This window comes from Balaenoptera ricei, chromosome 16, assembly GCF_028023285.1.
Source record: "Balaenoptera ricei isolate mBalRic1 chromosome 16, mBalRic1.hap2, whole genome shotgun sequence".
Taxonomy (NCBI): Eukaryota; Metazoa; Chordata; class Mammalia; order Artiodactyla; family Balaenopteridae; genus Balaenoptera; species Balaenoptera ricei.
Window position 1 is genome coordinate 65654949 of NC_082654.1, and position 27139 is coordinate 65682087.

The following is a 27139-nucleotide window of genomic DNA, read 5'->3' on the forward strand; positions in this document are numbered from 1 at the left end:
CTATACTTCAACACAGTAGTATCCTTCCTATTCACATAAAGCTCTAATATGTAATAAATACAAACCAATTAATAGAATGATTACAGTTTTTGGAAAGTGCTTTAGAAATTTTTTTTTGCTCCCCCTCCCCGGCCCCCCTCCCCGCCAGCAAGAGGGTTGCGGGATCTTAGTTCCCTGAATAGGGATTGAGTGCAGAGCCCTTGACAGTGAAAGCACAGAGCCCTAACCATGAGACTACCAGGGAATTCCTGGAAAGTGCTTATTAAGGAAGTAAATAGATTACATGATAGAGAATAATTGTTGTGTGTAAGGATCAGAGTGCTACTTTAGAATGGTCAGGGAAAAGTTTCTTTGATGTGCTAAACTTTAAGCCTACACATGAAAAGGAAGTAGTCGTGCAAAGAGCTGTGGGGGAAGAATGGCCCAGATGAAGGGAACAGCACAGTACAAAAACTCTGAAACAGGAAAAAGTTTAGTTTGACACAGGAATTGTCAGAAGCCCAGTGTCAGTGAAGCTCCCTGAGTGAGGGAGTAGCAATAAATAGATTGGAGAAATAGACAAAGGCATCAAAAGTGCTTAAAATAAGGAATGGAACATAGTAAATCCTCAGGAAATATACATGACTTATTGTTTGTCATTGATTTCTAGTTTGTAACAATGTCATATTCAAAGAATTGATGTAAGTGTTTAAGTATACAATTACTATACAAGTATGTCAGATATCGTTATTTGATGCCTTAACTCTATAACAGTACTATAAGATAGGCACTGTTAAATATTCCTTTTTTACAGTTGGGATAATTGAGACCCAGGGATATCAAGTAACTTGCCCAGGTTCACACAATAAGTGGTGGATCTAAGCCCAGTGTGAATGAAGCTCCCTGAGTGAGGGAGTAGCAATAAATAGGTTGGAGAAGTAGACAAAGGGCAGATCAATGTATTTAGGGCTCTATAGGATATAGTAATGATTTTGTCTTTTATTCTAAATGCAATGGGAAGCCTTGAAGGTTTTCAGTAGGGGAGTAAAATTGCCTGATTATATTTTTACAAAGATCACTCTGCTTTATCAACAATTATATGCACTTAAAACAGAAATCAGGGAATTCCCTGGTTGTCCAATGGTTGACTCTGTGCTTCCAATGCAGGGGGCGTGGGTTTGATCCCCGGTTGGGAAACTAAGATTCCACATGCCGGTGCAGCCAAAACAAACAAACAAAACAAAAAAATAAAAAACAACAACAGAAATCAACAAAATTAAAAACAGACAATAGAGAAAATAACAAACCCCAAAATTGGTTTTTTGAAGAGATCAACAAAATTGGTAAGCCCCTTAGCTAGACTGATAACTAAAAAGGAACATAAATTACCAGTATCAAGAATGGGGAATTCCCTGGTGGTCCAGTGGTTAGGACTCCACGCTTTCACTGCCGAAGGCCCGGGTTCAATCCCTGGTTGAGGAACTAAGATCCCACAAGCCATGCAGCGTGGCCAAAACAAAAATAATGAAAAAGATGACATTACTATGGATCCTATGGATATTAAAAAGATAATACGGGATTTCTAAATAACTCTTTGCTAAGGAATTTGATGACTTAGATGAAATGGACAGAGGCTTTGAAAATCACAACCAAAACTGATGTAGGTGAAACAAAATCTGCATAACCAATTAAAGAAACTGAATTTATCAAAAATCCTTCCACAAAGAAAACTCCAGGCTCAGATTGTGAATTCTGTTGGACATCTAAGAAAGAAAGAATTTTATACAAACTTTCAGAAATCAGAAGACAGCACTTTTATGATGCCACTATAACCTTGATGCCCAAACCTGACCAAGTTGTTACAGAAAAATAAAATTACCAACAGTATCCTTCAGGAACAAAGATGGAAAAATCTTTAACAGCATATTAGCAAATCAAATCCAGCAATACATAAAAAGTTTATTGTATCATGACGAAATTGGGTTTATCCTAGGAACGCCAAGTTGTTTCACAATCTTAAGTCAATAGTGTAATTTCCTGTACTCACAGAATAAAGGAGAAAAACACATGATTCTTCAATAGATGCAGAAAAAGCACTTGGCAAAATTCAAAATTGATACATTATAAAAATTAATCGGGCTTCCCTGGTGGCGCAGTGGTTGAGAGTCTGCCTGCCAATGCAGGGGACACAGGTTCGAGCCCTGGTCTGGGAAGATCCCACATGCCGCGGAGCAACTAGGCCCGTGAGCCACAACTACTGAGCCTGCGCGTCTGGAGCCTGTGCTCCGCAACGAGAGAGGCCGCGATAGTGAGAGGCCCGCGCACCGCGATGAAGAGTGGCCCCTGCTTGCCGCAACTAGAGAAAGCCCTCGCACAGAAACGAAGACCCAACACAGCCATAAATAAAATAAAAAATTAATTAAAAAAGAATAAATGTCGTTAGGAGGAAAAAGCTAATCAATAGTGGCTAACATTTAAAAAAAAAATTAATCACATCAGGGATAATGTGATTAATCACATTAATCACATTCCTCAATCTGATAGAGCATTTTGTCAGATTAATTTTCCAACCGTACATCTCATCTCACATGTTCTTCTCGTGTCATTGACACTCTTCCCATCAAGAGGTACAGACCATTCCCTCCCCTTACATCTGGTTGAGTGGGCTTGTGTCTACGGTGGAAGTGATGCTGTGCCACTTCTGAAGTTACGTTGTAAAGCTGAAACAGCTTCCATCTGGTCTTTTGGAATGCTCGCTCTTGGAATCCTCACAACATGCTGTGAGGAAGCCAGGCAGCCCCTGTAGAGAAACTGTCAGCCAGCCTCCACTTGCCAGCCATTTGAGTAAGCCATCTTCAAAGTGGATCCTCCAGCTTCCAGCTGATGCTTCATGGACAGAGAAAAGCTTTCCTCACAGAGCCCTGCCCAAAATGAAAATTCATAAGCCAATAAAAATGATCGTTGGGGACTTCCCTGGCGATCCAGTGGTTAGGGCTCCTCGCTTCCACTGCAGGGGGCGCAGATTTGATCACTGGTTCGGGAACTAAGATCCCACATGCCACAGAAATAAATAAATTAATTAATTAAAAAAAGATTGTTGTTTAAAGACACTAAGTTTTGGAGGTTTGTTTTTGTTTTTTACATAGATTAGATAACCATAGCAAATATTCATGAAAAACCTACAGCTAGCATCATATTTAATAGTGAAATATTGAATGCTTTCCCGCTAAGATCAGTAGAAGGCAAGGATGCCCAGTGTCAGAACTTCTATTTAACCAGTGAACTTAAGAAAGAAAGTGAAATAAAGAGCATAAAGATCAGAAAGGAAGAAGTAAAACTGCCTCTATTTGTAGATGACATGATTATTTACATAGAAAGTCTTAATGAATCTACAAAACAACTACTGGCAAAGTCTCAGGATATAAGGTAAATTTTATTTATCTTATCTTTTTGGCCGCACCACGTGCCATGTGGGATCTTAGTTCCCTGACTAGGGATCAAACCTGTGCCCCCTGCATTGGAAGCGTGGCATCTTAACCACTGGACCACCAGGAAAGTCCTAAGGTAAACTTTAAAGATTGTATTTCTATATACTAGCAGGAAGCAATTGAAAAACAATTTCATTTAAAATAGCATCAAAAAATATACTTAGGGCTTCCCTGGTGCTGCAGTGGTTAAGAATCCGCCTGCCAATGCAGGGGACACGGATTCGAGCCCTGGTCCGGGACGATCCCACATGCCGCGGAGCAACTAAGCCCGTGTGCCACAACTACTGAGCCTGTGCTCTAGAGCCCGTGAGCCACAACTACTGAAGCCCACGCGCCTAAAGCCCGTGCTCCGTAACAAGAGAAGCCACCACAATGAGAAGCCCGCGCACCGCAAAGAAGAGTAGCCCCCCTCGCCACAACAAGAGAAAGCCCATGCGCAGCAATGAAGACCCAACGCAGCCAAAAAATAAGCAAATAAAATAAATAAATTAAAAAAAAACTTATAAAAAATATATATATACTTAAATTTAACAAAATCTATGCAAGAGCTTTACACTGACAATTACAAAATGTTGCTGAGAGACATTAAAGAAAATCTATATAAATGGAGAGATAAACCAGGTTAATGCATTAGAAGTCTCTATATTTTAAAGAAATCAATACTTCTCAAATTGATTTTAGGTCTAATGTAATCTCAATCATAATTTCAACAGGCTCTTTGTAGAAATTCACAACCTGATTCTAAAATTTATATAGAAATGTGAAGGACCTAGAATACCCAAAGCAGTCTTTAAAAAGAACAAAGACATACAGTACCTGTCTGTATGACTTACTATAAAGATGTAGTAATCATGACAATGTGATACTGGCATAAGGAGTCACAAACAGAATAGAGAGCCAGAAATGGACCTATACTTATATAGTCATTTGATTTTTTTTAACAAGGTGCCAAAGCAATCCCATGGGGGAAGGGTAGTCTTTTCTACAGGTGCTACTGGAAAAACTGGATATGCACATGGTTGGGGGGATGGGGAGGGGGGAACACGACTCATTCTCCACCTCATACCACACACAAAAATTAATTTTAGATGGATCATAAACCTAAATGAAAAAACAATAAACTTCAAGAAGAAAACAAAGGAGAATATCTCTACTTCCTAGGGGTCGGCAAGGATTCCACAGGTCACAGAAAGCGAAAAGCATAGAAGAAAAATGGGTAAATTAGACTTCATAAGGATTACAACTTACGCATATCTAAAGATCTTGTTACCGAACCAAACTTGGGTCTGCTCACCACTGCAGTAAAGCTACTGACACTGGGTTGTGATGAAGGAAAGTGCAGCATTTACTATAAGGCGCCAATACAAGAAGGATGGAGGGCTCATGCTCTAAAAACCCCAAACTCCCCGAAGGGTTTCAGCAAAGCATTTTTAAAGGCCTGGTGAGGGGGTGGGGTTGCAGGGTATGTGATCAGCTTGTGAGGTAACAGGGCGGTGTCACGGGGGTTAACATCATCAATCAGGCTCCAGCAGGCCTGGGGGCTATGTGCTCGTGATCATCAAGTAGTTAACACCTTCCAGGGAGTTCCCTGGTGGTCTAGTGGTTAGGATGCCGGGCTTTCCCTACTGTGGCCCAGGTTCAATCCCTGGTCGGGGAACTGAGATCCCACAAGCTGCATGGTGCGGCCAAAAAACAAAACAAACATCTTCCATTTGGTGGGGGGTTTTCACATCTATAGAACTACTCAGGAAATGTGTATCAGATACTATTATCTAGGGACTTCAGAGAGGAGCTAAAGCAGAGGATATGGGGAAGGCCCCATAGGGTCCTGCTGGGTTACAATCTTGTTAAGAAGATGAATAGGCAAGCCACAGATGGGGAGAAAATACTCACAAAACCTATCTGACAAGTCTTTTATTAAGAATTATGTAAAGAATTCCTGGGGAATTCCCTGTGGTCCAGTGGTTAAGACTTCGAGCTCTCACTGCCGAGGTCCTGAGTTCAATCCCTGGTCGGGGACTTAAGATCCCATGCCGTTTGGCACAGCTGAAAAAGAAAAAAAATTTTTTTGTAACTCAGTAATAAAAGGACAATGCAGTTAAGAAAAAAATGGGCAAAGGATTTTTTTTAAAGATTTATTTATTATTATTATTATTATTTTAAATTTTATTTTATTTATTTTTGGCTGCATTAGGTCTTTGTTGCTGTGCTCGGGCTTTCTCTAGTTGCCGCGAGCGGGGGCTACTGTTCATTGCGGTGCATGGGCTTCTCATTGTGGTGGCTTCTCCTGTTGCGGAGCACGGGCTCCAGGCGCGTGGGCTTCAGCAGTTGTGGCTCACGGGCTCTAGAGCACAGGCTCAGTAGTTGTGGCACATGGGCTTAGTTGCTCCACGGCATGTGGGATCTTCCCGGACCAGGGCTCGAATACGTGTCCCCTGCATTGGCAGGTGGATTCTCAACCACTGCGCCACCAAGGAAGCCCTATTTATTATTTATTTATTTTATTTATTTTTGGCTGTGTCGGGTCTTAGTTGCGGCATGCAGGATCTTCGTTGAGGCACGCGGGATCTTTCCTTGTGGCACGCGGGCTCTTCGTTGTGGTGCTCTGGCTTCTCTCTAGTTGTGGCGTGTGGGTTTTCTCTCTCTAGTTGTGGCGCGGGCTCCAGGGCGCGTGGGCTCTGTAGTTTGCGGCACGTGGGCTCTAGTTGAGGTGCGCGAGCTCAGTAGTTGCAGCGCGTGGGCTTAGTTGCCCCGCGGCATGTGGGATCTTAGTTCCCTAACCGGGAATCAAACCCGCATCCCCTGCATTGCAAGGCGGATTCTTCACCACTGGACCACCAGGGAAATCCCTGGGCAAAGGATCTGAACAGACATTTACAAAGGAGCATATACAAATGACTGAGCACATGATAAAGTAATTTCATTAGTGATGGGGATGTGCAAATTAAGACTGAAAATACTGATAGCATCAAATATTGTCAAGTATATGCAGAAACTGGAATTCTGAAACATCGTCGGTGATAGTGTAAAATGTTACAACCACTTGCATAAAGGTCTGGCAGTTTCTTATGTTAAACCTAAATATAAACCTACCCATGGCCCAGAAATATCACCCCAAGGTATTTACTCAAGAGAAACAGAAGCACACATCCGTGAAAAAACGTATACAAGAATATTTGTAGCCACTTTATTCAAGATAGCAAAATACTGTAAGTAATCTAGGTGTTTGTCAACTGGAGACTGACCAAGTAGAGTACTATTCAGCAATAAAAAGGAACAAACTACTGGTTTATGTAACAAAATGGATGAATCTCAAAAACATTATACTGAGTGAAAGAAGCCAGATACAAAATAGTACATACCATGTGATTTTCATTATATGAAGTTGTAGAATAGACAAATCAGATCTCTGGTGAAAAAAAATCAGGTTAGTGGTTGGGTTTCCAATAGGGATGGATGTGGGAATTGCCTGGGAAGGGGTATGAGAGAACTTTCTGGGGGTGATGATAACATTCTGTATCTTAATAAGGATTGGTGTCAAACACGTTTGTCAAAATTCATCAAATGGTACACACAAGATTTGTGCATTTCATTTTATGTAAATTCTACGATTCACATATGAAATTTACATAAAACATTTAAAGTACCACAGACAAAATATTGAACTCTAGCTAATGGTGTGCATGCTAAAGTGTTCAGGGGTGAAATGCACTGATGTCTGCTATTTTGAAATGCATTTAAAAAGAAAACTTGAATTCATGGATGGATAGAGGGATGGATAGATAGATATACATTGTGATAATGAATGATAACATTTGCTAAAGATAGCAAATGTTAATTGTAAAATTTAGGTGATAGGTATATGGTGTTCATGATATAATTCTTTTAACTTTTCTGTACATTTGAAAGTTTTTATGATAAAATATTAGGAAAGGGAAAAGAATAAATTGCAGGGAGACAAGAATGGAAGCACATGTGAGAGATAATGATTAGGTAGTGGCAGTGGAGATGGAAAGGAACGAAGAGATTTAAGATAGTTTTAGAGGCAGAATCTACGGGTCTGCCTATGGATTGGATGTGGGTAGTAACAGAGAGGAATCAAGGATGATTTCTGGGTTTCTGGCCTTATCTGCTGGGTGGTTAGTGCTATTACTGAGAAGAATAATAGGTTTTTTGGGGAAATATAAAGTTCTATTTCAGGGAATTCCCTGGCAGTCCAGTGGTTAGGCCTCTGCGCTTCCACTGCAGGTGGCCTGGGTTTGGGGAACTAAGATTCCCGCAAGCCTCGTGGCCAAAAAAAGAAATTTTTTTTCCATTTTGGCCATGTTAAAGAAGTTTCCCCCTCCCCCCCCCCCCCAAGTATAGATGTCAAGCAGGCAGTTGGACTCTTGAATTTGGAGGAAAAGCCTTGCCTGTAAAAATGAATTTGAGAATTGGCAGGATAGACATGGTATTTAAAGCCATGAAAATGTATGAAATAACCTAGGGAGCTAGTAGACAAATAAAATTTTCAGAACTAGATTCTGAGGACTTTCAACATTTAGAGATTGGGCAGAAAAATGAAGAGACAGTAAAGGAGACTGAGGAGTGCCTGTGATGTTGGAGGAAAACCAGTTGATTGTGGCATCACAGGTACAAAATCTGTATCTACTACAGGCAAGGATTTTCCATTCTTTTTTTCCCAGGAAGTTGCTCATAACTTCTTCATAATTTTATATGAATAAACATGAATGTGAAAGATAACTTTTGATAACGATTATTTTTTTTTTTAATTTATTTATTTATTTATTTATGGTTGTGTTGGATCTTCGTTTCTGTGCGAGGGCCTTCTCTAGTTGTGGCAAGCGGGGGCCACTCTTCATCGCTGTGCGTGGGCCTCTCACTTTCGCGGCCTCTCTTGTTGCAGAGCACAGGCTCCAGATGCACAGGCTCAGTAATTGTGGCTCACGGGCCTAGCTGCTCTGTGGCATGTGGGATCTTCCCAGACCAGGGCTCGAACCCGTGTCCCCTGCATTAGCAGGCAGATTCTCAACCACTGCGCCACCAAGGAAGCCCACGATTATTTTTAATTTGGGTCAAACCCTTAGGAAGTGATCACTATTTTTTACACATTTCTGTATTTAAAAAAATATTTATTTATTTATTTATTTTGCCTGCTCCGGGTCTTAGTTGCCGCATGCGGGATCTTCGTTGCTGCATGTTTAGTTGTGGCATGATTAGTTGCGGCATGAGGACTTCTTAGTTGTGGCCTGCAGGTGGGATCTAGTTCCCCCACCAGGGATCAAACCTGGGCCCCCTGCATTGGGAGCTCGGAGTCTTACCCACTGGACCACCAGGGAGGTCCCACATTTCTGTATATTTTAAATATTCTGTAGCATATTATTTTTAGAGGTGGTTTTTAATATTCTGTGTATGTAAAAAAATTGATTTTTAATTCAAAAAACTAAAAGCAAAAGGAGAGTGAATAGGAGTTGAAAATGGATATAGCCTTGAAAAAAATTCTTTAAAGAAGTTTTCCTCAGGAGGGTGGCCAAGAGAGAAAAGGTTCCATCAAGGTAACATCATTTCAAGATGAGAGATACTGGGACGCATTACAAGCCAGGGAGCGATCCAATAATGAGGGCCAGATTGATGATAGTAGAGAATGAGGGAATAACAGAAGAAGCAATGCCCTTGAGAATGCAGGAGGCCCTGGGATCCCAAGTAGAAGTAGAGGGATTGCCCATTGATAGGAGGAACGCTTTGTCCACTGCTGGAAAAAGTGGGAAGAGGTTATAAAACGGGGAGGAGATATTAGTGGTTTTGTAGATTTAGTCGTGGCATGATGAGGAAGTTCTTTTCTGACAGCTTCCATTTTCTCAGTTGAGCCAGAAAAAAAGGAGAGGTTGTTTTCCAAAGAGTGAAAAATTCCAGAAGCTAACAAGGGACGCCTTGCTTTGGGCAACTGCAGTTTTGTTCATACTAAGTGCTGTGTCGGACATGGGTCGGCGTGTCGAGAGAGAGGGAGGGAGGGGAAGGGGGGAGGGGGAGAGACAGAGACAGAGAGAGACAGACGAGCCGGAGCATTTAGTCTGGGCCAGATTACGAAGACTCCTTGTTTTCCAAACCCCAAGGCAAAGGAGCAAAAGCGCCTTACGCGCAGGGCGCGGGAGGGACTGCCCGCGCAGGTCACTTGGGATCTCGGCTGGTCGGCGCATGCGCGCGGCGCCACGCGGCCTCGCGCTCCTTTTCCCCCGGTGTGTGGCTCCAGGTTCCCCTGATTTTACCTGGCGGCAGTTTGAGGTCTCTGTGCTCGGGATGGAGCAGGTGGACGAACTGGAGCTGCTAATGGAGAAGAGTTTCGGAGATAAGGCTGCGCCGCCGGCGGAGCTGTGAGCGGAGCGGGGGAAGGGTCTGGGAGCAAAGCGGGAGATTTGAAAAGAAGGGAGCGGGAGAGGCCGCACCCGCGCCTCCGCGGACCGGGGCTGGGGCAGAGTGACCGTGCTCAGGTCTCGGGGCGCCCGACGAGCCTCCGGAGCTGGGGTCTGTTTCCCAGGGTTCTCTTTGGGGCCAAGCCTGGGCCAGAGCTTGAATACTCTCCCTCACCCAGCAGTTCATTCTTAACCTTGATATCACCACTTTCCTGAATTTGGGTAGTCCTAGCCACCTTAAATGTCTTCATAAAAGGAAATTGCAACTGCTAGATGCTTTTCTTGATGTTTAATTGGAGAAAGTTATCCCAGGGAGAAATCTGTACCCTCAGAGCGACTTAAATGATCTGGGAAAATGACCCGCAAGCATAGTGTAGAATTGTCATTAGTAATGATATTGAGGCTAATTATTGTTGACAGATCTTTGCGCTTTGAGTTTTGATCAGCAGTACCTTTTGGGAGATCCTTAAAGCGTCCCAGCTGACCTTGGGAAATTCATGGCCTGAGGCTACGTGGGGTAGGTGAATGAGGAATATAACCTAGGTGGGTTACAAAGGTTGGGTGACAAAGACAGTTTTAGGGTAATAACTGGAGAGATGATGACTTTGGACTGTCACTGATAAAGACTGCAGTCAAACTGGAAAGATTTAAGAGGGACTTAATGTTTTCTAGAGGAGAGATTAGAGTATTTTGCAGTTTTCAGGCGGCTAGGATCAGTGGATAAAAGAATTGTGAAATCGACTTGCCCATTATAAATAAGAAATTTCTGAGTTACTCTATGAAGGAATGGTTAAGGTGACAGGTATTAATCTTGCTTTCTCTACAAAGCATAGGCTAGTTGATCCCCAATGAGGTTTTATAGAATGATTTCCTGCATTAAGTAGTAGGTTGGACTAGGTGATTTCTAAGTACTCTCCTAATTGAAAGATTAATATAATAATGAAGCTCACAGTAGACTTCCAGCAAACCACCCACACTATATTTTTCCATAACAAACATCTTTTATTTACAAAAAGATAGTGTCCTAGACATTTCCTTTCACTTGTACTTTGGGAAGGTTTGCACCAGTGGTAGGAATTTGTTGTCTAATATTTTTCAATTTACCATTTGTCCTCATAATCATAGATGTCCCAAAGAGCTCCTCATAGAGCTTATATTTGGAAAAATCCATATCATAAGCATGTTTTAAATGGCATTGCTTCTGGGAAGTTTTTATAATAGGAATTCTGCTATGCCCTTGCTCTCTCTCTCTTTACCTCTTTTAGCCAATGGTCTTGTGATAAGCTTTCCGGAAGAAACAAACCTAGAAAACTAGAAGGTTGGTTTGTAGATAAAAGAGATTGGATGACTTCTTATTTCATGCTTGTGCTACAGTAGTTTTGTATGTGTATGCTTTAGATTTCAGAAGAAGAAGGTGGAAGCTTCCTTTTCTAAAACAGTTCTGAGCCGAGGATTGGATAACCGGTACCTGGTATTAGCAGTCAATATTGTACAGAATGAAGAAGGAAACCATGAAAAGCACCTAATCATCACTGCTTCGCAGTCGCTAGAATATAAAGAACTGTGTATCCTTAGGAATGACTGGTAATTTTTGTGTGACTTTGGGTGTTGATCTGGCAGAGTCTTAAGGGTGCCGTCTTACAAACTATCACATGGGCTTGTGTGGCTGTTGCAATAATTTAATTGTTAATAAAGAGAGTAGATATGAACCTGAGTTAATTCTGCATAAAGATTGTGCCTATTACACCAGCATCTCAAGTCCCTTATTCCAAAACTTGATTTTTATTGTCATTTGAAAATCAAGTACAAGGGGACTTATTAAATCACTACTTCCTATTTCCCAGTGCTTTCTGGGACTGCAGCTTAAAACTCATTTAGTTCTCACTAAGAGGAAAACTAATCACAGCATAAGAACATCCTTAGACTCTAGCTGTTGCTTCTCAAGCATTGTGTGGTATGTGAGGGGTGAAGGGGAGATGCAGAGAAGGTGGAGGTCTAACTTTGTCTAGGCTGCAAGTTGGATGGTTTGAACTAGATAAATAAGATTTTGTTCTTGGTACATTGTGTTTGGCTTCATGCCTCAAGGCTTATAGAAGCTGTAGGTATAAGTCTTAAGAATGAGAGAATTATTATTAGAACAACCTCATCCATAATTGAAGCTATACACTGTTAATAATTTGATAGCTTTTGCAGTAGATGATGCAAGACCCAGAAATTTAGAAATACTTATTTCTTTACATAAGATATCCAGTTATTTGTTTATTTTTTTAAAATATTTATTTATTTATTTATTTGGCTGCGCCGGGTCTTAGTTGCGGCACGTGGGATCTTCGTTGCCATGTGCGGGCTCTTAGTTGCGGTATGCGGGATCTAGTTCCCTGGCCAGGAATCGAACCCGGGCCCCCTGCATTAGGAGCACAGAGTCTTAACCACTGGTCCACCAGGGAAGTCCCTCCAGTTATTTTTGAAGCCTCCTTAATATGTTTAAATGTAGGAATCTAAACTATGTATACTTTAATTTTGCTTTATTTTTAGGTGCTCTGTACCAGTAGAGGCAGGGGACATCATTCATTTGGAGGGAGACTGCATATCCGATACTTGGATAATAGATGAAGATTTTGGATATTTGATTCTGTATCCAGACATGCTGATTTCTGGCACAAGCATAGCCAGTAGTATTCGATGCATGAGAAGAGCTGTCCTGAGTGAAACATTTAAGGTGAACAGTATTAACAGCCAGTGTTTCCACAGGGTCTTAAGAGTTTACAGAGCACTTTTACACTCTTACTTAATCCTCCCAACAATCCTGTGAAGTAGGTGGTATTAATCAACTGCATTTTACTGATGGGGAAAATCAGGAAGTTAAGTGACTTGCCCAAAGTTACTGTAGCTAGTAAGTGGCAGTGTTGGGATTCAAGGCCAGGTGCCCTAAGATCCTTTGAATCTTATTCAACATTTTGTAAAATAATTAATGCTAATAATAATATAATTAATTTAAGTGATAAAAATTTTAATTTAATATATCTGGGCATTTCCAAACTTGGCTTCATGTGATTCCCAGTGAACTAAAAGTAAATGTGAGAGTCTCTTTTAAAAACATTATTATGGAAAGTTTCAAACATACGCAAAGAGATGATTATAATAAACTCCCATGTACCCATTTTGCTGTTCCCAGACATTGTATTATTTTGCAACTAAATGAAAGCTGAGGATTTAAAAAAATATATAAACACAGTATCTTTATCATACACAATAAAATGAACAGTAATTCCTTAAATTAATCTAATAGTTTTATCTCTAATGTCTTTTATCAAATATTTTTTTTATTCAGTTCGTTTGTTAGCATCAATATCCAAACAATATTATGTTTGGTTGATATGTCTCATAGTTTCTTTTAATCTGTATTCTGCCTTACACCCACTCCCTTTGTTTCAGTGCCATTTCTTTTTTATCTTTTGGTTGCACTGCACGGCTTGTAGGATCTTAGTTCTCTGACCAGGGATTGAACACAGGCCCTCAGCAGTGAGAGCACGGAGTCCTAACCACTGGACCGCCAAGGAATTCCCAATGCCATTTATTTATTTATTTATTTATTTATTTATTATTTTTTTAAAAGAATTATTTATGTATTTATTTTTGGCTGTGTTGGGTCTTCGTTTCTGTGCGAGGGCTCTCTCTAGTTGCGGCGAGCGGGGGCCACTCTTCATCGCGGTGCGCGGGCCTCTCACTATCGCGGCCTCTCTTGTTGCGGAGCACAGGCTCCAGACGCGCAGGCTCAGTAGTTGTGGCTCACGGGCCTAGTTGCTCCGCGGCATGTGGGATCTTCCCAGACCAGGGCTCGAACCCGTGTCCCCTGCATTGGCAGGCAGATTCTCAACCACTGCGCCACCAGGGAAGCCCCCAATGCCATTTATTTTTGAAGAACGTGAGTTTTATTTGTTGTTTCCTCTTCCTCCCAGGGTATTCTTTTAATTATACAATTAGTCTCTATGTATGTAGAAAACCAAAAAATACAGCTAAGGGCTTCCCTGGTGGCGCAGTGGTTAGGAATCTGCCTGCCAATGCAGGGGACAGGGGTTCAGGCCCTGGGCCGGGAGGATCCCACATGCCGTGGAGCAACTAAGCCCGTGCGCTACAACTACTGAGCCTGCGCTCTAGAGCCCTTGAGCCACAACTACTGAGTCTGCATGCCACGACTACTGAAGCCCGCGCGCCTAGAGCCTGTGCTCCGCAACAAGAGAAGCCACCGCAATGAGAAGCCTGCGCCCCGCAACGAAGCGTAGCCCCCGCTCGCTGCAACTAGAGAGGTCCCGTGCATAGCAATGAAGACCCAATGCAGCCAAAAAAAAAAAAAAAAAAAAAAATGCAGCTAAGCAAGAAGAGTAAAAGAAGGAAAAATACCTAAGTAGATTTTCTAATAGTCTTAGTTATCACTTATTTATAGTTTTTTTTTTTTAAAATCAGCTTTTTTCTTCAATTGTGGGGATACTATTAACTTCTCTTTTAACCACATGTTATAAAGCAGACCTGAATATTAATATTTTAAAAACCTTATTTTGAAATAATTTTAGACTCACATAGAACTTATAAAAAAAGTACAGAGAGTTCCCTGTAAATTAATTTTTTAAATTCCTGATGGGTGTCTTGGTGGACTTTTTCTTGTTTTTTGATAGTTTCAAGGGGACAGTCCAGACTAATAAAAGAGTTAATTGAAAACTACTGTTTCTTTTTGAGTGGCGAGAGTTTGTCAAAAATCTCTGCTGGGGACTTCCCTGGTGGCACAGTGGTTAAGAATCCACCTGCCAATGCAAGGGACACGGGTTCGAACCCTGGTCCGGGCGAATCCCACATGCTGCAGAGCAACTAAACCCGTGCGTCACAACTACTGAGCCTGTGCTCTAGAGCCCGCGAGCCACAGCTACTGAAGCCTGTGCGCCTAGAGCCCGTGCTCCGCAACAAGAGAAGCCCCCGCAATGAGGAGCGCACGTACTGCAACGAATAATAGCCCCCGCTTGCAGCAACTAGAGAAAGCCCACGCGCAACAACGAAGACCCAACACAGCCAAAAATAAATAAATAAATTAATTAATTAAAAAAAAGAAATTTGAAAAAAAAAAATCTCTGCTGTAGAGAATTCCCTGGCTGTCCAGTGGTTAGGACTCAGCGCTTTAACTGCCGGGGCCTGGGTTCAGTCCCTGGTTGGGGAACTAAGATCCCACAGGTGTGTGGGTGGGGCAGCCAAAAAAAAAAAAACTCTGCTGTAAGTTTGTTTCATGTTTGAGTATTTTACTCACATGACTTTATGATCTATGTGTTTATTGACTTTTCTATGTGGGTTCATTATAAAGTGAAATTAGAGATGAATATGTTAAATATTTGAGACTGCATTGAACTTTTTCATATAAGTTATTTTAATTTTTTTCAAAATGGAAATATACTGATTTGAAAAAAATAACTTGTAAAATAATTCAGGTAATTCTAAATTGAAGAGAGTCAAAGTCATCTATAATTTCACTCGCCAGAAAAAAAAGTTGTTTCATATTTTGGCATTTGTCTCACCAGTGTACTTTGGCTATGGTGGTTCAATAGGTTAGGTAATAAATGTACGATCACATCTGTTGATACGTTGTGAAATAAGATGTTCGTATAATTTTTGTTTTTTTTGGTAGAGCTCTGATCCAGCCACACGCCAAATGCTGATTGGTACGGTTCTCCATGAAGTATTTCAAAAAGCAATAAGTGATAGTTTTGCCCCAGAAAAGCTACAAGAACTTGCTTTTCAAACTGTTCAAGAAATAAGGCATCTCAAGGAAATGTAAGTAGTTACGAGAGGAACTATAGATACAGTTTTGTTATATAACTTCTTTCCTAGCATCTATAAGGTATTTGGCTATTCGACTATTAAATATAGATCAGTATAATACTAGAATGCAGATTTCAGGGTTGTAGTATCCCACTGCAATTCTGTGAAGAGCTTCTGAAATTGCAGAACAGGAATTCTCTGGCTAAAAATATCTAAATATTCTCTATACGTGTAATAGACTCCACAGCTGCGCTCAGAGAGTGTGAACTTTTTGTTTTACTTCTAGAAACAGTGTGACATCCTGAAAATTGTATGGGGTTGGGAGTCAGATGAACCTCCTTTCAAATTCTAGCTTTGCCAATTTTATGATTGAACTAGTTACTGAAAGATTCTGAAAAGGGTGATAATACCTATTTTGCAGATGTTTTGTGACAATGGAGATAATGTATGTAAACCCACAAATGGCTAGTCATTGGCGTTTTATGAGTGGCTACCTGCAGAGGGATTGGCATACTCTCTCTCGATTTCTTTCTTGACTCCTTCTGCAGTCCATCTTTTTTTCACAGAAATTTTTTTATTAGTGGTGATTTTGCTTTCCAGACTAGTTGATACAAACCTACTTTTCCCAGATATAATTCTACATTTCACTGTTTAAATGAGAAAATGTGTTCCATAATTCTACACTTATTTACTAATGACATACAATCTATTGTCTTAAAAACATTTTAGAACCCTGCCCTATGTCAGGCACTGTGTTAAGTGCTTTTTAGCTATCTTATATAATCTGATAGCAACCTGTTATAAAGGAAGAAATGGAAGCACAGAGAAGTTGTCACTTGGTCACAACCACACAGCATGGCGTTCAGAATATGAATAGATATAATAAAGTTTTTGCTTAAGAGTTCTACTTATTGCTTTAGTTGCCACTTTGGTTTTCAAATTAAAAAAAAATTTTTTGTCACACCCTAACCAGGATCTGTTGTGTATTGTGTGGATCATTGCCCTGAAACAAAACACATCAAAACTTAGTGCCTTAAAATGACAAGCATCTAACCTGTTATCTCATAGTTTTTGTCAGTCAGGAATTTGGAAATAGTTCAGCTGGGTGGCTCTGGCTCAGGGTCTCCCATGTGGGCTGCATCTGAAGGCATGACCCGGGCAGGAGCATCTGCTTCCGTGATGACTCGCTCACATGTCTGTTGTGGCGAGGACTCAGTTCCTAGCTGGCTGTTGGCAGGAGGCCTCAGTTCCTTGCCACATGGGTTTCTCTAGGGGGCTGGCTGGTGTGTCCCGGGACACAATCTGCTTCCTTCAGATTGAAGGGTCCAAGAAAGAGAGCAGGAAGCCACAGTGCCTTTTATAACCTAGTCTCTGATTGCTACGATGTCACTTCTGCTTTTTTTATTCATTAAGTACTCATCACTAAGTCTAGCTCTCCCTTAACGGTAGAAGAATTAGGTACCATCTTTTGAAGGGGGTGTCAAAGGATTTGTGGACATATTTTAAACCACCACAGGTATTCAGGTATCAGGTAACCTGATCAGTCCAGAACCCAACGTGAATATAAGGATGAAAGAAAACAAGGATTTTGAGCAGCTTTGCTCAGAATTCATGTCCTTGTATTAAACCTTGTGCATGTTACGTAATGGAATGTCTCTTATGCCCTCAGCATCTGTTATTTTTCATTAATATCTAACAGTCTTATCTGGTTTCTAAGATGCGGGAGAAAGGTACCTTCATAGTCATATAATAGGAGAGCTGATAGCTTCATTACTGTATAGGAAAGGAGAAAGTTTTAAAAAATATAAGAACTATGAAGGTCATAATTTTATTTTGTTGTTTTTTTTTTTTTTTTTTGGCCGCACAGCACGGCTTCAGGAAACTTAGTTCCCTGACCAGGGATCGAACCCATGCCCCCTGCAGTGGAAGCACAGAGTCTTAACCACTGGACCACCAGGGAAGTCCCTTTAATTAATTTTTATTGGAGTATAGTTGCTTTACAGTGTTGTGTCAGGAATGTATTCTTAGCAGATCCTTGGGTATCACTGAATTATATATGTATATTTTTTGAAATATAGTTGATTTACAATGTTGTGTTAGTTTCTGGTGTATAGCAAAGTGATTCAGTTATTTATACATATACATACATATATATTCTTTTTTTTAATTAGTTAACTAATTAATTTTTATTTTTGGCTGCGTTGGGTCTTCCTTGCTGCGCGTGGGCTTTCTCTAGTTGCAGCGAGCGGGGGCTGTAGGCACGCAGGCTTCAGTAGTTGTGGCACGTGGGCTCAGTAGTTGTGGCTCACGGGCTTAGTTGCTCCGTGGCATGTGGGATCTTCCCAGACCAGGACTCGAACCTGTGTCCCCTGCATTGGCAGGCGGATTCTTAACCACTGAGCCACTAGGGAAGTCCCTATATATTCTTTTTCATATTCTTTTCCATTATGGTTTATTACAGGATAGTGAATAGAGTTCCCTGTGCTATACAGTAGGACCTTGTTTATCTATTTTATATATAATAGTTTGTATCTGCTAAATCCAAACTTCTAATTTATCCCCGCCCCCCTGCCCCCGCTTCCCCTTTGGTAATCATAAGTTTGTTTTCTACGTTTGTGAGTCTCTGTTTTCTAAATAAGTTCATTTCTATCATATTTTAGATTCCACATATAAGTGATATCATATGATAGTTGTCTTTCTCTGACTTCACTTAGTATGGTAATCTCCATCCATTTTGCTGCATTATTTTTTTTTTTATCATGATATCCTAAGTCATTAAGGGAAAATATGTGTTTCATTTCAGTTATGAAAATACTAATTCTCTCATGAATCTTGTCCAAACCTGTTCAAAAGGATCCTTTTAAAATTCCCAGAGCCTAAAAATAACAGATCCAAAGTTCTTTCCTGCCCTCTCTCATAGGCCCTTCTACTTTATTACAGATCTTAGAACAGATTTTTACCTGTTCATGCTCTGTCCTCTCATTATATCTATAAAAGTCTAGGCTTGAAGATGCCAAACCCTAAGTATCTCTGGAGTCTCAGGAAAGAGCAGGTGGTTACATGTCATTTTGCTGTGATTTGGCTCGAAATTAAAAAGGCAGAATTTAAATGCAGAAGACTTTAAATAACCAGTGTGGACTGGTTTGGAAACTTAGAAGAGTCCTGGTCTGTAAAAAGTAAAACACTAGGAAGAATCTGCCTAAGGAGATGGTGACAATGAAGAATGGTTCCAGGATGGTTCGCGAAGGTTATTTAGGAAAAAGATTACCCAGTTGTGCAGGGTTTTTTTTTTTAATAGTAAATTATTATTTCTAAATAGGTTATAAATTCACATACACCATGTGTTGTTGTAATAGTACAAGAGGGTATACAGTGATATTAAGTCCTTTCTACCCCTGCATCCCTGGTCAGTCACTACCTAGCTCCAGAGGCAACTTCTGTTATCAGTTTCTTGTATGTCCTTCCACAGAGATTTCAAATATTTACATGTGATTGTGTGTGTGATTATTTATGTTTATATATTATTTGTTATATAAATGGTAGCATACCATACACATTATTGTATATAAATATTAAATCTTGGGAGTTCCCTGGTGGTCCAGTGGTTAGGATTCAGTGCTTTCACTGCCATGGACCCGGGTTCAGTCCCTGGTCAAGGAACTAAGATTCTACAAGTCGGGCAACGCGGGCAAAAAAAAAAAAAAACTTGGTGATTATTCCATATTAGTACTGATTGAGCTATCTCATTTTGAATTAAGAGTGGCAAAATGTTTCATTGTATGGATGTACAGTAATTTATTTAAGAGCCCCTGGCATTTCAGTCTTTGCTTTTATTAGCAACGCTGTAATAAATACCTTTGTACATTTTAATTTTAATGGCTGTGCAGGCATATATCTGGGCTCAATACTTAGAAGTGGAATTGTCGGACCAGAGGATATTTACATTTAAACATTTTAAAAATCTTTAAAAAAAATTTTTTTATTGAAGTATAGTTGATTTACAATGTTGTATTATTTTCTGCTGTACAGCAAAGTGACTCAGTTATACATATATATATATTTTTTTTTATATCCTTTTCCATTATGGTTTATCACAGGATATCGAATATAGTACTATACAGTTGGACCTTGTTGTTTATCCATTTTATAAGAGTTTACGTCAACCTCCCACTCCATCCTTCCCCCAACCCGCTCCCCTTGGCAACCACAAGTCTATTCTCTATGTTTGTGAGTTTGTTTCTGTTTTGTAGATAGGTTCATTTATGTCATAATTTAGATTCCACTTATAAGCGATATCATATGGCATTTGTCTTTCTCTTTCTGATTTACCTCTCTTAGTATGATAATCTCTAGTTGCATCCATGTTGCCGCAAATGGCATTATTTCATTCTTTTTTATGGCTGAGTAGTATTCCATTGTATATATGTACCACATCTTTATCCATTCATCTGTCGATGGACATTTAGGTTGTTTTCATGTCTTGGCTATTGTGAGTAGTGCTGCTATGAACATAGGGGTGTATCTTTTTGTTAAAAAATCTTTTTATTTGAAAATAATTTTAAATTTAGAGAAAAGTTGCAAGAGTAGTACAAAGAACATCCGTACAGTCTTTACTCAGATTTACCTGTTGTGTGTGTGTTTTTCTAAACCGCTGGAGATTAAGTTGTATATGTGTTTTTTTGACCTTTAAATACTTAAATGTGTATTTCCTAAGAATAAGGATTTTCTCTTATGTAACCACAGAACAGTTATCAACTTCAGGAAATTTAACATTGTTATAATACTTGTGTCTGATCTACTGTCCACATTTCAGTTTTGTCCAGTAATGTTCTTTGTAGCATTTCTTTCCCTCCAGGACAGGATACGGTCTGGATACATTTAAAGTTTTGATATATATTGTCAAATTGCTCTATGTAGACATTGTCCTGTTTCTTTCTTCCATTCATTGTTTTCCAGTTTTGTTGAGATATCATTGACATATAACATTGTATTAGTTTAAGGTATACAACTTAATGATATAATATGTGTGTATATTGCAGAATTCATTTTGCATTTCTGTAGGCAATATATAGGTCCTTGTTTCCCCCACGTCCTCACCTATATCATCTTTCATCCACTGGAAGTTTTCCAGATTTCAAACAGCCTTTTTCAGACAAACACCCTTTGCCTTATGTGGGCTGATTGTGTTTCTGTAGGTCATTCGGGGCACTTTGGTGTCAGCAGTTGCTCCCTGGTTTGAGATACTTCAGCTTTGCCTTCAACCTGAAGTTGCTTATTGCTCAGGACAAGCAATTTTGGCAGAGCTAGGGTTGCTAATTTTGTCTTCCCTGCTGAACTGGCTCTCCTAGAGGACTGATAGGGCTCTGCTTTCTTAGTTCTGATAAGCCAGAGGTAGCAGAAACCTAGGAAAGTAGGAGCTTATTAAATTTGGTATTAGAAATGTTACAGAGTTATTATATGGTAAATCTGTAGTGTTCTGGAGCCTCAGATTTTGATGAATATGTTGTTGAATATTGTGCTATCTTCAGAAGGTGAGAAAAATGGTAAGTTGTGTTTTTTGAAAGGAGTTTGCAGATTGTTGGAGGCTATACCAGTACTCAGGTGAACTCAGGCCTGCAGGGAGAAAATTATGGCAGTAAATTATTAAAACACAGTGTAGAAGGGAGCATAGGGATTAAGAACTTAGGTTCCCAAGCTAGAGCTGTGTGTCCTTTGGAAGTAACTTCTGAGCTTCAGTTTCCTCAGCTCTAAAGTGGGGTGGCAATAATAGTATCTCATAGAGATGTAATGAGGGTTGAAAGTGTTCATGTTAAGCACCTAGAATAGTACCTGGCCTAGAGTCAGCATTATATGAGTATTCACTGTTATTATCTTCATACCTTATTGAGTTCTTATCATAAGCCAAGTACTAATACTTTACATAGGCTGTTTTACTTAATCATCAAATTAACTGTGTGGTAGTTATCAACTCACCTTACAGATGAGGAAACTGAGGCTCAGTTAACAGTGAATCGCCCAAAGTTACACATCTAATAAAGAGTTAGGATTCAAACCTAGGTGTGATCTGACAGAAACACGTGTGCTCTTAACACCCCAGAGTAGTTATTAAGATTGTGATGCTTAAACATGCAGAAGGAGCTGGGAGAACCATCCTGGGAAGGGGACAGCAGTTTTCAAAACTTTTTGGTCTCAGGACCATGTTACACTAAAAAAATTATTGAGGACCCTAAGGAGCTTTTGTTTATGTGGGTTATATCTATAGATAATTACTGTACTAGAAATGAAAATTGAGACAATTTTAAAATGTTTATTGGTTAATTTTTAAATAACAGTAACAATCCATTCCATGTTAACATAAACAACAGTCTAATGAAAAATAACTGTTTTTGAAAAAATATGTAATGAGACAAGTGGCATTGTTTTACATTTCTGCAGATGTTTTAATTTTATCACTTAATACAAGTATATATAAAATAGATAACTAATAAGGACCTACTATACAGCACAGGGAACTCTCCTCAATACTCTGTAATGGCCTATATGGGAAAAGAATCTAAAAAGAGTAGATATATGTATATGTATAACTGATTCACTTTGCTGTACACCTGAAACTAACACAGCATTGTAAATCAACTATACTCCAATAAAAAAAAAAAAAAGGCATCTGGTTTCTTATATCTGCTTCTTCATTCTCTATATTGCTATATTGTATGTGTGTATGTGGACTCAGAAATCTCCACTGTGTACTCATGAGAAAACAAGAGCAAAAAAGGCAAGTAATGTTGTAGTATTATTATGACATAGTTTTGACCTTGTGGGCACCCTGAAAAACTGAGACTAGATTCTGGTAGTCTTTGCTGACTTCTGACTGAAGTTAACATTCCTATAGATTGTCCTTTGATTCGGTAAGGCTGATGTGACTTTTCTGTTCCTACAGTCTTTTTTCCTCTTACTTTTCTACTTTCCATTGATGGGTTTCAAGAGCAACATCTTCTACGGTTTCTTTTTTATCCCAAAAGTGTAACTTGAGACCTATTAGACCTGAGATGATAGGAATTGGAGCAGATCTGAAATTTGATGTCATGTCACTTATTTGGATTTTTTGTGTGTGGTAAAATACACATAGCATTAAAATCACAATCTTAACCACTTTTAAGGGTACAGTTAAGTGACATTAAGTACATTGACATTGTTGTGCAAACACTACCATCATCCACCTCCAGAACTTTTTTTATCTTCCCAGACTGAAACTTTATATCCATTAAACAACTCCCCCTTCCCTCAGTCCCTGGCAGTCACCATTCTTTCTGTCTCCATGAATTTGACTATTCTAGGTACCTCACGTAAGCGGTCATGCAGTATTTGTCCTTTTGTTGTTGGCTTATTTAGTCTGATGTCCTCAAGGTTCATCTGTGTTGTAGCATGTATCAGAATTTCCTTCCTTTCCAAGGCTGAATAATATTCCATTGTATATACCAAATTTTATTTATCCATTCATTAGTTGATGGCCACTTGGGTTGCTTATTTGAATGTTTTTTTCCTTGTTTACTTTTTTCATATTTAAGCTTTCATATTTAATATCTCTTACTTTGGTAGGTACCGCCTAAATCTGAATCAAGATGAAATAAAACAAGAAGTAGAGGAGTATCTTCCTTCATTTTCTAAATGGGCTGGAGATTTCATGCATAAACATACTTCAACTGACTTCCCTCAGATGCAGCTCTCTCTGTAAGAAACCCATTTTGTTTACATGGTGTTCGTATCTTTAGACCAGGATCTTATTCAAGATGTTGAATTAAAGCTTTTTAGAGGTCAAGTTATGACAGCTAGCCTTTTTATTTGCTTACTTTATAAATTACAGTCCGGAGTATAATTCTTGGACAAAAAAAAAAATCTAATGGATAGAAAATTCTATTTTCACTATAGTAAAATTTAAAATTTTTGGATGTAGATATGGTTTTTTAATAAAATCTTCTGTTTATAAATATTCGGGGGGGCTGTCCTAATTTCATATATATTTCTCTGTTACTATCATATGGACTGTCTCATGTGTTGATTGCCATGGATTTGTGCTGTATGTTTATTTATTTTTATTTATTTATTTTAAATTTATTTATTTATTTATTTATTTTTGGCTGTGTTGGGTCTTCGTTGCTGTGCGCGGGCTTTCTCTAGTTGCAGTGAGCGGGGGCTACTCTCCATTGTGGTGTGTGGGCTTCTCATTGTCGTGGCTTCTCTTGTTGCGGAGCATGGGCTCTAGGCGTGCAAGCTTCAATAGTTGTGGCACGTGGGCTCAGTAGTTGTGGCTTGCGGGCTCTAGAGCTCAGGCTCAGTAGTTGTGGCTCACGGGCTTAGTTGCTCCGCGGAATATGGGATCTTCCAGGGCCAGGGCTTGAACCCGTGTCCCTGCATTGGCAGGCGGATTCTAACCACTGCGCCACCAGGGAAGTCCCCCTAATTATTTCTTTATCCTTGTTTACCTTCCCTCCCTACCTTTCTTTCCTCCCTTATTATTTCTTTTGGAGTCATTTAAATTTGCTTGAGATTTAAAATTGTGGATATCCATTTCTGTGCTTGTTTTATCTTTTTTTTTTTTTTTTGTCTTGCCCATGGCTTGCGGGATCTTAGTTCCCTGACCAGGGATTGAACCCGGGGCCACAGCAATGAATGCGCCAAGTCCTAACCACTGGACCGCCAGGGAATTCCTTATGGTTGTTTTAGATACTAGCTTTTCTTTCACTGTTGTTTTAGCATTTTGTTTGCATGTTTTTCTCTTTTGGCTAAAATTTACTTATTGTTTTTGCAGAGTTAATAAGCTGCCATATTCTCACAAACTTATGGACTTATCTATTCAGCAAACATGTATTACATGCTGCATCTGTGCCCAGGATTGTTCTAGGTGTTACAGGGAGACTAAAACCCTCCAGGAACTCATTGTATTGGTGGTAGTTGAAAATGTAGAAGTGGAGGGGATTGCTGAGAGAGAACAGCAATCTGCTGAGGGCAGCAGAAGAGGCATAGAACCCTGGGAGGTAACCGTGTATAAGGACAGAGGGAGAGGGTGGAATCCATTGAAGGAGGCTTGGAGTGGACCAGCAAGGGATTTGGTAGCTTGGAAGAAGTTATCATGGAAGCCTAGGAAAGTCTGGGATTCAGAATCATCTTTGACCTGAAGGGGATTTTTGAGATTTCAGTCTTAGATTTCCAGTAAGGAAATTGAGGTCCAGTGAGGTGGTGTGACTTGTCCAGGTTTTATGTGAAAAACCGGTGGTAGAGCAGAGTCTAGAATAAGGAATTTCTTGATTTCCAGCTTGGTGTTCTCACCTCTGTAGCTTGGTGTAAGACTCTTCTTTGTTTCAGTTATTTCTGATGGGGTTTTATGTGTCTGTCTGTGCAGGAGGCGCTTCTCTGTACTTTACTTTGCATCGTTTCCCCAGCAGCCTATAGCTAGTCTTTAAAAGAAACAACAAAACTTTAGACTTTAGAGCAGAGAATGAGACCTTTAAAAGCCATTTAAAGACAGAACCTTTCTCACCCATAAGTAGTAAATGTGTATTTTCTTAATCTTCATGACCTCTTATATTCTCTATCAGGTGACTCTCAAAGGAGTTTTACAGCATTATGTTGATGAAAATCATAGAAGTTAAAGTACCTGTCATTTGTTCTACAGATCTAAGTCTAAAACCACATTACTTCTATTTCTAGGGGAAAGAATTTTAATAGTAATGTTAGAAGTTTCATTACCTATCTTCTAAGTATACATCTGACATATTTAATAAAGTTTGCTTTATTTCATATATTTAAATACATGTCATGATAAGATAACATCCATCAGAGAAAACAGATTAATATTTAAGAAATTTCTGATAAGTTGTGGCTTCCCTGAATTCCTCTATTGTCCTCTTCAAAGATTGCAGAAGTATATGTATATTCCTGGAGATTATATTTGAAGCATCCTGAAAAAGTTTTTAAAAAATTACCAAAGATAGCATTCTTCTTCTTAGAAAATATTCTCATTTGTTAAGAAATAGCTGCTGATCTAAATAACATGAAATTAGCAAAACAAGTCAACTAAATCATGTATTCTGACAGCCAGAATTCTTATACTTTTTGAATCTTGATTTTTATATGGTATAAAATGTTTTATTACTAGAAAATTTATCCTTTTCATTTAAGATTTACATTACATTTAGTATTTTATATGGCTTTGAGTATAAAATAGGATTAATAAATAAAAGACTGTTCCTATCTGACCTTTCTTCTGCAGAATAACTTACTGCTTTGAAAATGAGTAAATCTTAGATAAGAGAAGTGCAAGAGGCTTTAAAAGTTATTTTCATCTCTTCTAATTCCTTTGACATTCATAAATTCCTTTTTTCCTCCTTCCTGTGCTCTTGGCTTATTTAACAGGTAAGATACTAAAATCAGAACCTCTTTTTTTTTTTTTTTAATGTGGGATCTTCCCGGACCAGGGCTCGAACCCGTGTCCCCTGCATTAGCAGGTGGATTCTTAACCACTGCGCCACCAGGGAAGCCCAGAACCTCTTTTGTAATATAAAACAATGTTGAGTACTTAGTTTTAAATATTGATAGTGGCAGAGATGGATTCATTTAATGATTAAGTAAAGGATACAATGAGTAAGTGCAGGAGCACCTGAGTTTCTCTGAGGGTTGTCGTGGGGTTGGGGGTAGGGATGAAGCGCTGTGTGATCAGGGCCCACACAGCATAGATAGTGGGAAGAGACAGCTCGTTCTTACTCAGGTTAATATGGTGTTACATGGAGAAACACATCCCTTGTTACCGAGGGTGCAACCACGTGCAAGCCATTATATGTTAATCTGTGTTATAATTGTACATCAGAATATTCAGACTGTCATAGTGGCTCCAGCAGTCCAAGGAGTGAGACTTTTGCAGTAATATAGACAGACTTGAGGAAATAAAGGCCTGAGTTAGGAAGATTATTGTGGGAATGAACTGAAAGGGACAGACGATAAATATTAAGAAAATTTAAATTATATGAGTTAGCAGCCACAAAAAGGAATGAAATTGGGTCATTTGTAGAGACGTGGATGGACCTAGAGAGTGTCATACAGAGTGAAGTAAGTCAGAAAGAGAAAAACAAATATTGTATATTAACGCATATATGTGGAATCTAGAAAAATGGTACAGATGATCTTATATGCAAAGCAGAAATAGAGCCACAGACGTAGAGAAGAAATGTATGGACACCAAGGGGGAAAGGGGTGGGGTGGGAGGAATTGGGAGACTGGGATTAACACATATACATTATTCATACTGTGTATAAAATAGACAACTGATGGGAACATACTGTATAGCACAGGGAACTCCACCTAATGCACGTGGTAACCGAAATGGGAAAGAAGTCCAAAAGGGAGGGGATATCTGTATGTATATGGATGATTCATTTTGTTGTGCAGTGGAGGCTAGCACAGCATTGT

The 27139-nt window shown here is 39.5% G+C and overlaps 2 protein-coding genes and 1 non-coding gene across 4 annotated transcripts in view; 2 read left to right on the forward strand and 1 right to left on the reverse strand.

The window, feature by feature from the left end:
- The window catches only part of SLC25A16 (solute carrier family 25 member 16), a 47788-nt gene extending 35294 nt beyond the window's left edge, over nucleotides 1-12494 (forward strand). Inside the window, exon 10 of the mRNA XM_059900715.1 lies at nucleotides 12413-12494. The gene's annotated coding sequence lies outside the window, so the exon portion shown is untranslated. The remainder of the gene's footprint in view (nucleotides 1-12412) is intronic.
- Nucleotides 9765-27139, forward strand: part of DNA2 (DNA replication helicase/nuclease 2) — a 44515-nt gene continuing 27140 nt past the window's right edge. Inside the window, exons 1-5 of one of the 2 annotated variants that reach the window (XM_059900707.1) lie at nucleotides 9765-9838; nucleotides 11276-11461; nucleotides 12413-12596; nucleotides 15546-15691; nucleotides 23276-23407. In XM_059900707.1, the coding sequence (XP_059756690.1) occupies nucleotides 9765-9838; nucleotides 11276-11461; nucleotides 12413-12596; nucleotides 15546-15691; nucleotides 23276-23407 (722 nt within the window). Of the gene's footprint in view, nucleotides 9839-11275; nucleotides 11462-12412; nucleotides 12597-15545; nucleotides 15692-23275; nucleotides 23408-27139 lie in introns of those variants that run through there. The other variant, XM_059900708.1, reaches the window with a different exon arrangement.
- TRNAR-CCU (transfer RNA arginine (anticodon CCU)) lies at nucleotides 12252-12324 on the reverse strand. Its single transcript has one exon. It is a non-coding gene; the product is annotated as a tRNA-Arg (tRNA).